This window comes from Sardina pilchardus, chromosome 19 (assembly GCF_963854185.1).
Source record: "Sardina pilchardus chromosome 19, fSarPil1.1, whole genome shotgun sequence".
NCBI classification, from domain to species: Eukaryota; Metazoa; Chordata; class Actinopteri; order Clupeiformes; family Clupeidae; genus Sardina; species Sardina pilchardus.
In genome coordinates, this window is record NC_085012.1 from 31,977,331 (window position 1) to 31,990,238 (window position 12,908).

A 12,908-nucleotide genomic window follows, 5' to 3' on the forward strand; every position below is an offset into this window, starting at 1 on the left:
ATAGTAGTAAGCTGGTAAAGAAGACATTATGTGCCTGTAACTAAACTGGAACAAACTGAGTAATTTTATGAAAACTATATGGTATCAGAGCTGTAAAATGCACTATTGCCTCTTCCTAGTTAATTACTTAGCTGTGATGATAAACCCATCAATTATCCTTAACATTTTTAGTGTTGTTTTTGCTTAATTACCTGAAAAACAAGGAGGTAATTACCAGGAAAATACATAGCATCAGGGCCGTAAAATACATTATCACTTATTTCCACTCAATTACTTAGTTGTTACCATCTCTGATCTGAAATAGGCTATCATGTAGCTTACTGACATTCAACACACAAACACATGTTGAGTACGACCTTTATTACTTTGTTCTGCAAAACAAATTGTGAACATTTAACATAAAACATTTAAAGTATAAGTCCGCTGAAAATTGAACTAAGCCGTGGAAGAAGTATTTTTCGTTGATCACGCAGTAGCCTACAAAGCTAGCACGGGCAAGAGCTACAGCCCAAAGTCGCTAACAGTGGCATAGGCTACGCTTTCAAAATCGCATTTTTAAACCACTAACATATGACTAACATTGCTCAAAACAGTGCAAAACCTCGTCAGTGCTAACTCGAGGTGTCTACACATAAAACAAAGCACCAGTCAGTCTGTAAACTTTGGAATAGTCTGTACACACTTAGAAATCGTTCGAGACATACTGTAGTTGAAGACCGCAACTCCATCTGAAGCACAGAAATGTCACGAGAGTTCTCACACGGAAGCACGGGAGCTATTGCCGGAAGACATTAGGGCTATGTTGTTTTATTATCGCAGAACATGTAAAATGTGTGAAAACAATGTTTTTTGCCGAACAAAAGGTTGTGCTCAACATGTGGTTGTGTGTTGAATGCCAGTAGGCTACATGTAACCTATTTCAGATCAGAGATGGTAGCCTATAACTAAGTAATTGAGTGGAAATAAGTGAAGTGGCCCTGATGTATATTTTCCTAGAAATTATCTCCTTGTTTTTCAGGTAATTAAGCAAAAACAACACTAAAAATGTCATAAGGATAATTGATGGGTTTACCAACACAGCTAGGTGATTAACTAGGAAGAGGCAATAGTGTATTTTACAGCTCTGATACCAAATAGTTTCTATGAAATTACTTCATTTGTTCCAGTTTAGAGTTACAGGCTCATACTGTCTTCTTTACCAGCTTGCTACTACAATGACTTGGTTTATGTCTTTCTTGGTAATAACTAAGTAATTGAGTGGAAATAAGTGATAATGCATTTTACGGCCCTGATGCTGTGTATTTTCCCAGAAATTACCTCCTTGTTTGTCAGGTAATTAAACAATAACAATAAGTAAATCCTGGACTATCATTTCAAGAACTACATATTCATTTCGAATAATTACCATTTTATTAAACTTAAAATGAAAGCTGTTTGCATCACTAAGAAAGAGTAATTGCACTGGAAACTGCAAGGAAATTACTTGTAATAAGGGGCTACAAAAGATTATTACCATGAAATTACATAAAAATACCATAGAAATGACCACCTTAATTAATGCTGTTTGCATCACTATTACCTAGAAACTGCAGAGTAATTGCACTAGAAACTGCATGGAAATTACTTGTAATAAGTGGTAACAAGGAATTGTTACCATGAAATTACATAGAAATTACCATACAATTACCACCTTATTAGCGAGCCGTAATGTAAAGTGTTACCGAAGATTTCATCCAGAAAAAAATAGTATACTTTGTTGGCCGTTACCGTTAGCAGTTTGGCCGTTACCGTTAATAACAGACGGTAAAACGTTGGAATAGTTTGTATAAACGTTGAATCATTTCAAGACAGCCACCCTATCTGAAGCACCAAGTTTCCCCAGTGTGTCATTGTACTGTAGAGGTCAGTTCTTAATGTTCATATCCCTTCTGTCTGAGTCAGCCGAAACGCGTCGGACTACGTTTTTAATCAATGAATTGCCAAGTAGAATAAAGGCTTTTTAACATTTCTACTAGATGAGTGCCTTGGTATCTTTCAATTTTTTGGTCCCTTCTGTCTGAGTCAACTTCAGCTTTGGATTTGATATAAGTTTTGTTTTGTAGCCCAATCCTACTGTAGGTCTACTATCCCTTTCAAATTAGTTGAAGATTTTGTGATTTGATTATGATTATGATTATGATTTCTAGCTCTGATTTCAGATCTCTTTTCATGTTTTGTTAGAATAAATGTTCTTTTGAAAACATTGTCCCTGCATCCCCATTGCTCTCTGGTCCCTCACATGGTTGAAACTGCTATTTTGAAAGTGTTTCACTACCCGCCCTTACCTAATACACTGTTCATGATTTTGGGCTCTTCTATCACTAGCTCTGTAGTGCTTACGGCTTATTTTATGCATTTTCATGCAGAAAAACACTCTTTGGTCAATTTTCGCCAGAGTTACACTTTAAAGCTTTCAACATGGGGCTCACCGATGCTTCCGAAGTGGCCAGTCTTTACCATCACCTGCAGTGAGGTAGGAGTGGGAGCCACAGTGGGGCTTATTGCCACAGGACTCTAACTAACCTTTCATTTGTTCTCCAAGACGAAAAAGCCACACTCCTTTATGTATCTATTCAGAGTGTTAAGGGTTAAGGGTTAAACAACAACAAAACATTGTTCTGACTCACCCTCATCCTGCAGTCAGAGTTGATGGCGAGGGGAGAGACCCTGAGGCCATCGGTACAGCCACACTCCTCCGCAGATACCTTTCCAGCACACTGTTTATAGTGGCCAGAGGCCTACTCTCACACACACACACACACACACACACACACACATGCACACAGTGATTCAGATATAGCTAAACACAAACTCAAAAAGTTGCATACCTTCTGAGTTAACATCACAGAACATAGTAAAATGCTCTGTTCCATTCTATCACCCCTTTAAACTTTGCACATTTGCACATAGACTTGACATTTAAATGAGGGCTCTATGAGTACAATGCTTGTACGGTACCAACACCATATGCTATCATATAGACACAGACACACAGTCACAGGCAGACACAGATCCAGACACATGCGCACACGCACACACGCACACGCACACACACACACACACAAACACACACACACAAAAAAAAAAAATAACTTCAATTGACTTCTGACAGGCCTTTGTCCTGTGATACAGAAGTGACATCTCCCTCACCTTGGACACGGGGTAGTGCTGGCGTTGGTATTGCTGGCTGGGATCTGCATTGTAGATGTTCTCCGATGTTGGAATCAACACACCCAGCTGGGACGGAGGCCTATAATTCACCTGGGACACCCAGACACAAAATATACTTCACTACAACTATTCCTATTGGTGCAGGATACAACTATACACAGCTACCGGGTAGCAATCGCAAACTCGCTGCATGTTGAACCGCTTATCTGAAAAGACCGCAAAGCAATACCGATAAAAGAAGATGCCTGCTTGATAACCCCAGTGAAATACTGAAAGGTTCAGGCACCTCGCGGACAGACATCCTGACCTTTTCAAAGAATTCAAAGCCTAGCGAATGTGATTGAAAACACCATTACTGTACATGATCAACCCCAATCGTATCCACTTATAGAATATATGAAACGCGTGTGGTGTATTCTGTAATAGGAAAACTATTTTTTCCACACCGAATTTTGACGAGGCATAGCGACAACGTAATTAGGTAATTAACTGTCATAACACAATGACCACAGACTGGTTGCCTTAAAGAGACCCTATGCAACTTTTTAATAGTCATAAAATCGCTTAGAAATCGTTGTTTTGCTTGACTGACCAGTTTTATCGAAAACAGTCACATTTGCTCCCGCCCCTAGTGTCCCTATCTGATATTACAACCTTGCAACTTTCTGATAAACGATCGTCTGCTGTTTACATCTGGAAGTCAGAGACGCGAAAGGAACAAGAAGAACCACGCTTGCAATTTATATATTTATATATAGCCTATATATGTATAAATATACACGCTAAAGCTGTCGGGGAAGCTCTGCAGAGAAATATGCAAGCATAAAACGAGCGAAAACGAAAAACGAAACCGAAACCAGAGCTGAAATCGCCAATCCTGCATTATTCCTCTTTAACATAGCACATAATGAAAGTACTGGAGAGAATGGTCTTGGCCCATCTTAGACCACAGATGACCACCTACATCAGGGGTCGGCAACCTGCGGCTCTTTAGCGCCACCCTGGTGGCTCCCTGGAGCGTCTTCAAAAATGTATGAAAATGAATGGGGGGATTTTTGTTTGCTTGTTTTAAAGGGATAATCCGGAGTGAAATGCACTTTAGATCAATTTTTTGGACGTTTGGGAGTACGTACGTTGAGTTGACACCAAAATCATGTCATTCGGATGTATTTTGAGAAAGTTCGAGCTCACCGTTTTTAGCCAAAACTCGTTAGCCTGGAAGTGACTCGGGCATGTCCTTTCGCCGCTACAAAACGCTATTTTTATACCTCTTCTACTGTTCCAAACAACACTACACTTACGTGGTAGTGAGTAGAGGGTCCCTAAAGCCAAACCGAAGTATCCCCACGTCTTTATGTGGTCGGGTAGAGAGTCCAGAATGAATTTAATCGAGTCAGTACCTTTCCGGAAATGTCGCTGCTGCAGCTAGCAACGCTGAAACAACACTTTATTAACATTTCCGGAAAGGTACGGACTCGATTAAATTCATTCTGGACTCTCTATCCGACCACATAAAGACGTGGTGATACTTCGGTTTGGCTTTAGGGATCCTCTACTCACTACCACGTAAGTGTAGTGTTGTTTGGAACAGTAGAAGAGGTATAAAAATAGCGTTTTGTAGCGAAAGGACATGCCCGAGTCACTTCCAGGCTAACGAGTTTTGGCTAAAAACGGTGAGCTCGAACTTTCTCAAAATACATCCGAATGACATGATTTTGGTGTCAACTCAACGTATGTACTCCCAATAGTCCGAAAAATTGATCTAAAGTGCATTTCACTCCGGATTATCCCTTTAATATGGTTTCTGTATGAGGACAAACATTCTTAACGTTTTCCAATGTTGTAAAAATGTGCATAATAAATATTGAAGTTCAACATTTCTGTTCTTGAATTTCCCCTTGGGGATCAATAAAGTATCTATCTATCTATCTATCTAACGAAGATTTGATAGTCTGCGACACACGTTTCAGGGCGGCGCCGCGCCAGGCAGGTGGCTGTAAACCAGTGGTTGTAAACAAACCGGCGGGTGTGTCAGCATGGGCCATGCCATGGATCCCAAAGGGAAAAAGAGAAAGATAGCCGATGAGATCAGAGAATTTAAGGCAGAATGGGAATCATTTGCTTTCATTGCCATTGCGGAAGGATTGCCTGCATGTTTGCTTTGTAATGAGAAGTTGGCGAACAACAAAAAGAGAAAGACATTTAGAAAGACATTTTCAGGGAAGGCATGCTACATTTGCAGCCGACTACCCAGTTGGGACTGAGAGAAAAAGTGCGATTGCAGTAGCCTAGAGGATTCTGGAGAATTTTTGTTGCAACCTGAGAGATATTAAAACGTGGAAAACAACGGTTCACGGATGGTGATTACACGAAGTTGAACTTAAAGCACCATATACAGCGGAGTAGTCACGTGGTGTGTCATTCTCTCCGAGATGCGCTGCAGGGAAAAACATTTAATCATGAAAGCTCATGATGTAGCCTCGTTGTAGCCTACTTAGTCATATTATAGCCTACACTTACAGCCTGTGTTGCCTTCATATAAGGCTTACATAAGGCTTTTCATTTTTTGTGGCTCCAGACAGATTTGCTTTTTGTTTTTTTGGTCCAAAATGGCTCTTTGAACATTGTGGGTTGCCGACCCCTGGCCTAGAGGATTCTGGAGAATTTTTGTTGCAACCTGAGAGATATTAAAACGTGGAAAACAACGGTTCACGGATGGTGATTACACGAAGTTGAACTTAAAGCACCATATACAGCGGAGTAGTCACGTGGTGTGTCATTCTCTCCGAGATGCGCTGCAGGGAAAAACATTTAATCATGAAAGCTCATGATGTAGCCTCGTTGTAGCCTACTTAGTCATATTATAGCCTACACTTACAGCCTGTGTTGCCTTCATATAAGGCTTACATAAGGCTTTTCATTTTTTGTGGCTCCAGACAGATTTGCTTTTTGTTTTTTTGGTCCAAAATGGCTCTTTGAACATTGTGGGTTGCCGACCCCTGACCTACATGGACCCATTATAATTTGCATACCGTTCAGAGGTGGGTGTTGAGGATGCCTGTACTGGCAGCACTGTGAGGATCATGTTCTTTGATTTCTTAAGTGCTTTTTAACACCATACAGCCTATGCTGCTACATGAGAAGCCGCAAAGGATGCAGGTGGACACCTTCACAACATCATGGATTACTGATTACCTGAATGACAGACCACAGGTTGTAAGACTGAAAGGATGTTTGTCTAAGCAGGTTGTCAGTAACATTGGAGCACCACAAGGGACTGTGCGGTCTCCTTTTCTCTTGTGTCAGAGACGGTGAGGAGACGGAGTACAGGCAACTGGTGGACTGCTTTGTGACATGGTGCAGAAACAACCACCTGGTCTTGAGTGTGGTTAAGACAAGGACATGGTGGTGGATTTTAGGAGGGCCAGGCCTGAGCTAAATACTGTACCATTTCTGTACTGGGTGAAGTTGTAGAAAACTACAAATATTTGGGGGTTCATATAGCACCTGTCGGTGATGATCAAGGGAAGTATTACATGTATTTAAAGCGCCTTGGAACGGGAGACTTTTGGCCAAAATGTGAATCTCTTTTTGAATCCTCCATGTTTCCCGGGTAAAAACTATACTCTTCTGTTGTCTGTTGATTTGCGTGCATTAACTCTATGCTAAAGATTAGGCTCTTGGCTACTTTTTTCGACCTTACCTTACGAGGGCCGGTCAGGGATAGCCCACGTGCCGTATGTTGCCCATGTCTGATTTAGACCCACAACACCTCCAGAAGGCAGTGTGTCTCACATCTCAGAGGCACCCCTCTCCACACTCATTTGTCTACCAACAAATCTTCAGTCAATCCTTTTTGTTGCTGTGGTCATTTATGAACAACAAAACCAGACAAAATGCAAGCCACTGATACAGGCACCAACAAATAGGCTACCGACAACTTTGGCCATTCATCTGCATTGCTGTGGCTATTTATATTATAAATCATTTATAAACCATATTTCAGCCAAACACCAACAAGATGTTTAGGGGAGGGGTTGGGGCAGTGAGAAAACTTGATTTAGTAGCATGCATTGGAAAGTATTGTTTTGTTTGTTTACGTGGAACATCAACAGAAGTAACATCATTCAGGATCTCGCACCTTTAAATCGGTATACATGTGATGGAAAAGGTTTGGAGCGATATAAGTTACTGTGACGCCTGCTCAGAATGTTCACAAAGTTAGTGCTAAAATTTGAATTTTGTCTCACGCATACAAAGACGGTCACCTCACAATAATGTACCATTCACTACTTTTGATCAATTCGCTAGAAGTATTCCATTCGCTACAACTGTTGATGGAACCCCCCCCCAAAAAAATGTGCATTAACAGGGCTCTGATGACATCATTTTGATTCGCTAGAATCGTTCTGTTGAATGGAAAACCGTTTTGGTGCTTCTTATATTTCTCAAAATTATATTGAATTATGAGTTCAGTCGTTGAAAATCTTATGGAAAAAGGGCTAATGTCTACTAGAATACAACTTACAGTAAATGGTATTATAGCTGACTATAAGTGACAATAAAATTAATGTTCGACTGGTGCTAGAAACTAGGAAATATGAAATTATATTTAATTTGCTCCTAAGTCACTTAGCACCCAGGAGCTAGGTCAGCCTCTTACTCACAGGCAAGTCGAACAGCAACTTGTTTTCAAGGTTGTCCACGGGGTCTCCATGGATCCACTCATAGTCGCTGATGGGCTGGCTGGGTAGGTAGACTATGCTGAGGCCCTCAGGACAGGCGTTCTGCAGGGTGAAGGTGAAGCTGGGCAAGTCACACTGCAGAGACGCATCCGGAATGAACACCGTCACCATGGTCATGGCCTACACACATCAAGAAACATCAATAGGCCTGTTTATACTTTTGGACAAATGTCTCAAGACTTTGATCCTCACTGTCGGAGTCTCATCCACTTCATCACCACCCGTCTGGACTATTGCAAAAGTGTCTTGTCCGGTCTGCCCAGCAAGGACAAGGAAAAGGATCTGCTTGCCACCCTCCACACTAGACTCTGAAACTTTGTGGACAGAACCTCCTGTGCTGCTGCCCCCAGTCTATGGATCAATCTGCCCATTCAAAAAATATATGCAGTGCCCCCTCCCTAGGCGTGCTCAAAAGACTCCTTGAAGCACACCTATTCACTCATTCATTCGCCTTTGGCCTCTAATCGCCCTTCCCTACCCCTCCTTTTTTTTTTTTTTTTACTAAGCGAACTTGGGAAGGTGAAAGGTGCTCAATAAATCTAAGTTATTATTGGGGGCCAAGCAGCGAAGCTGCGAGGCAACCCATAGTGATTCTACGTATTCTTATTATTATTCCACAGCTCTGATTGGTCGAACTCAACCGTACAGTAAAAAGTTGTGAAATTTGGCACACTTATTCTACTCACAACTCTAAGAACTTTCACCAATTTACAGACTCTTAACCTCAAACCTCTAGCGCCACCAACAGGTCAAAATTCATCAATTTCTCAACAACATTAATGCAAATAACTGTAAAATGCTTAGACCTATCAAGCTGAAACTTGCTCAGTGTATTAACACAAAAGGTATAGCCCCACCCACCAATTAACAAGACTTTTCCACAAACGCTGTAGCGCCACCAATAGACCAAGGTCAAAACTTTCAAAAAGTTTCACAGGTCAGAGATTTCATCCGATTCTCACCAAAATTTGCACACACCATCTTCAGACCATGCCTTCATATTGCATTGCTTTCTGGAAGAATTGACAAAATTATTTGCCCTTAACTCATTAACTGCCATTGACGTCTTTAAACGTCAATTTAGATACATACGTTGACTGCCATTGACGTCTATAGACGTCAATTGCCGTTTTCAATGGGGAGGGCTCCTGGGTGGGCTTGGGAACGATCTGGTAGAGTTTCAGGCTTGTAAACAGACTGCACTAGCGATCCGAACCTCTAGATGGCAACAGTGCCATTTGGATCATTAGTATCTGCCTAGAGTGCACAAGTCATGCAGAGACAACTAGCAAACACACTGAAGATCGACCACAGTGGATCTAGTTTGCACGCGATGCAGGGAATAAATATGCTTACTTCTTACATCAAGGATGGAAAACATGTGAACGGTATGATCCATTTACATTGGATATTGCGATATAGACTAACAACAACCTTGCTAGTGCTAGCTTGCTAAGTCTAGCATCCTGTTCAGAGTCTTTAGCGACCATCAGAGTCCCTAGCAACCTTGACGAGACTGACGAGATAACAGTGCAATCGTGGTTGACATACTACTGAAACGCTAACGTTAAAAAGTTGATTTTCACAAAAAGATCGTTTTCTCCATGTTTTGGTCAAAAACAGGTGTTTTTAGCAAAACTAACCCATGTTCTACTGACGATTACTAAAGAACGGAAAACGATAGAAACAAGCCGTTTTGTCCTGGTGAAAGAAGAGAGTCTACTCTTTCATTCGGTGTTTACATAGTCATAAAGCTCACCGTTCGGTGGATCTTGGAAAAACAGTCAAAATGCTGTAAAACGTCTGGCAGTATGGAGCGCTCTGCACTGAAAATCGCTGGCAGCCAATGAGTTAACAGCCAATCAAAATCGGCGGCAAAGCCGCCACACAGACATTAAACCTATATCTCTATGGAAGCCATAGAACTATACAGTAAAAAGTTTTGAAATTTAACACACATATTCCTCTATGGCCAATGACCACTTTCCCCAATTTACAGACTCTTAACCTCAAACCTCTAGCGCCACCAACAGGTCAAAATTCATCAATTTCTCAACAACATTAATGCAAATAACTCTAAAATGCTTAGACCTATCAAGCTGAAACTTGCTCAGTGTTTTAACGCAAAAGGTATAGCCCCACCCACCAATTAACAAGACTTTTCCACAAACGCTGTAGCGCCACCATTAGACCAAGGTCAAAACTTTCAAAAAGTTTCACAGGTCAGAGATTTCATCCGATTCTCACCAAAATTTGCACACACCATCTTCATACCCTGACTTATAATTGCATTGCTTTATGGAACAATTGACGTAAGTGCTCGCCTGTAACAGCCAATCCAAATTGGCGGCAAAGCCGCCACACAGGAAGTGAACCCATATCTCTGCAAGGCTTTCACGTATCAAGACCAAACTTAGAATATGGGCTCAGAACCCAATTAACCCATTTACTCCTAAAATGCCTGCTAAAAACGCCTATAGAATCCTATGGAATTCTAGAATAAACAACCTTATTTCCTGAGGGTTTTTTGAAAAAATACTAAAATTTGTCAATGTTTACCAAAACCTTAATATCTAAGCATCTGTAGCACCTAGAAACATGAAATAAAAAGCATTGTAAAGGTAAGAATCACAGGTTTTATTCCACCATGCTCCATCATACCAACACATTTTTTAAAAATATTCTCAAAATATATTACCATAAATTAATGATATAAAATACAATAAATACAAATGTTAACAACAAATAAAAACATGCCAACATTGAATAAGGCACCTTGTTATGAGGGAGAGGTAAGGAGGGGTGGGGAGGGGTGGGAAAAGTCCTGAACAGGGAACAGTCTCTAGCATTATCCTCATACAGACGGACAGACACATTGACTGACTAACTAACTGCTTGACAGACAGACAGACAGAGACACTGACTGACTAGCTAACTAATTAACTGCTTGACAGAGACAGACAGACAGACAGACAGACAGACAGACAGACACACACACACACACACACACACACACACACACACTGACTGACTGACTAGCTAACTAACTAGCTGCTTGACAGAGACAGCGACACACACACACACTCACACTCACTCACTCACTCACTCACTCACTCACTCACTCACTCACTCACTCACTCACACACACACACACGAGATTGGGGAACTACAGGAAAGGCCACTGAGTGCCACAACTCAGAGTGGGGCAGAAACAACAGCGCACATTTTGAGCAGAACAGAGGGTGGAAGTAGCTCAGGCCCAGAGACACAGCCTCCAAAAAATCATCTATGCCGAACAACATGGTGCATGAAGCACTCGCGATGAAGAGGGATGTTGCACTGCTTGCACCCCATCAGAGTTGACCCTGGACGCACATTGGTGCCGCTGTGCTTCAAAGAACACTCCCTGCAGGTCTTCCGCTTGTCGTTGAGCTGCACCAGATCATGTTCAGCCGAAGCTCCTGCTGGGCTGGTGGGGAGCACACAGGGAGCACTTCTTGCGGTGACTGGGACGATCAGCTCCTGGGTTAGATCTTCAAGCCAGTCCTTATAGCCGCCCCTCCTGTACGTCCACTCGGGTCCTCCAGCAGACCTAGCAGCAACAAAGGCATTGTACCCAGCCACACTGATGAAGTAGAAGAAGAGCCTCCTCCACCATTTTGTAGAACGATGACGGACCTGGTAGTAGCCCACCATCTGATCCAGCAGGTCGACCCCCTTCATGTGCTTCTGATAGTCAGCAAGGCATGCAGGCACCCTAACCTCCGTCTGCCGCTGACCATTAGCTTTCCTCCTCACTGACCCATGTGCAGTTGGGTCGTGGAAGTTGGATAGAACCATCACAGTCTTGGTGTCCTGCCAGACGCAGAAGGTCAGGTCATCCCGCTGTGCCACATTGAAGTGGTGTTTGTTCAGTTCAGCCTTCTTTGTGAGCTGCTTATTTTTAGGGAGGTCCTTCCTCCCAGCACGCACCGTTCCACACGCTTGCACCCCCCTGATCTTAAGATCCTCTAGCAACTGCACACTAGTGTAAAAGTTGTCCATGTAGACACACAAGTTTGACCCAAAATAAGGCTTAGCGAGGTCGGACACTACCCGGTAAGCCAAGCCTGTCTCAGTCTTACCAGCAATGGCCCCGGTGTATACCTGAAAATTGCTGACATAGCCGGTGTTGCTCTCCGCCATTACCCACACCTTAATTCCCCACTTGATTGGCTTCATTGGGAGGTACTGCCGGAAGGCCAGGCGTCCCTTGAATTTGACCATTGACTCGTCTACGCTTACAAAGCCATTGACCTCATAAAGCGCCTTGAACTGAACCAGGAGGAGGTCCATGAACCGCCGGATCTTCCAAAGTCGGTCAGCTTTATCCACGGCAGAGCTCAGGTTATTCTCTAGGTGGAGATATCTGAAAATGCACATGATAAAGAATTTAAGCTTCCATCATTGTATTTATTTACATGTATTGTGTTATTTATAGTATTTATAGTATATTATAGTATTTATATTTATTGTTATTTATTAATTATGCCATAATTGTATTACTATTTATTACACTATTTATTCATCATGCCATAAATGTATTGCTATTTATTATGATATGTATTAATTATGCCAATATTATTATCAGTATCAATCATCACCATTAGTAATTGCACCACTATCATTACTGGCCATTCTGTTTTCTATAGCCGTTTTCAGACAGGTTTTCTGCACATTTTGCATAATTGCAGCGTGATAGAGAGATTCAAAACTGTTCAGTGAGGACACTTTAAATACACGTCATAGGCTACGCCCCTCGATGATCACTGACAGCTAGGTGTTGACATTTTCCGCGACAGTATTCACATAACAGCTGTGGCGGCAACAGGCGAAATTAAACTAGCCTAGGCTACTAGCAGAAATACCTACAAGTTCCGGTAGAGAACACAAGCGATGAGAGCACAAATAAAC

At 41.9% G+C, this 12,908-nt stretch overlaps 1 protein-coding gene across 2 annotated transcripts in view; it reads right to left on the minus strand.

Annotated features, from left to right (window-relative positions):
* LOC134066228 (cation channel sperm-associated auxiliary subunit beta-like) overlaps positions 1-12,908 on the minus strand; it is a 195,924-nt gene that overhangs the window by 25,430 nt on the left and 157,586 nt on the right. The window contains exons 21-23 of one of the 2 annotated variants that reach the window (XM_062521482.1): positions 7,878-8,075; positions 3,190-3,300; positions 2,667-2,777 (exon numbers count right to left, since the gene is read on the minus strand). In XM_062521482.1, the coding sequence (XP_062377466.1) occupies positions 2,667-2,777; positions 3,190-3,300; positions 7,878-8,075 (420 nt within the window). The remainder of the gene's footprint in view (positions 1-2,666; positions 2,778-3,189; positions 3,301-7,877; positions 8,076-12,908) is intronic. The other variant, XM_062521483.1, reaches the window with a different exon arrangement.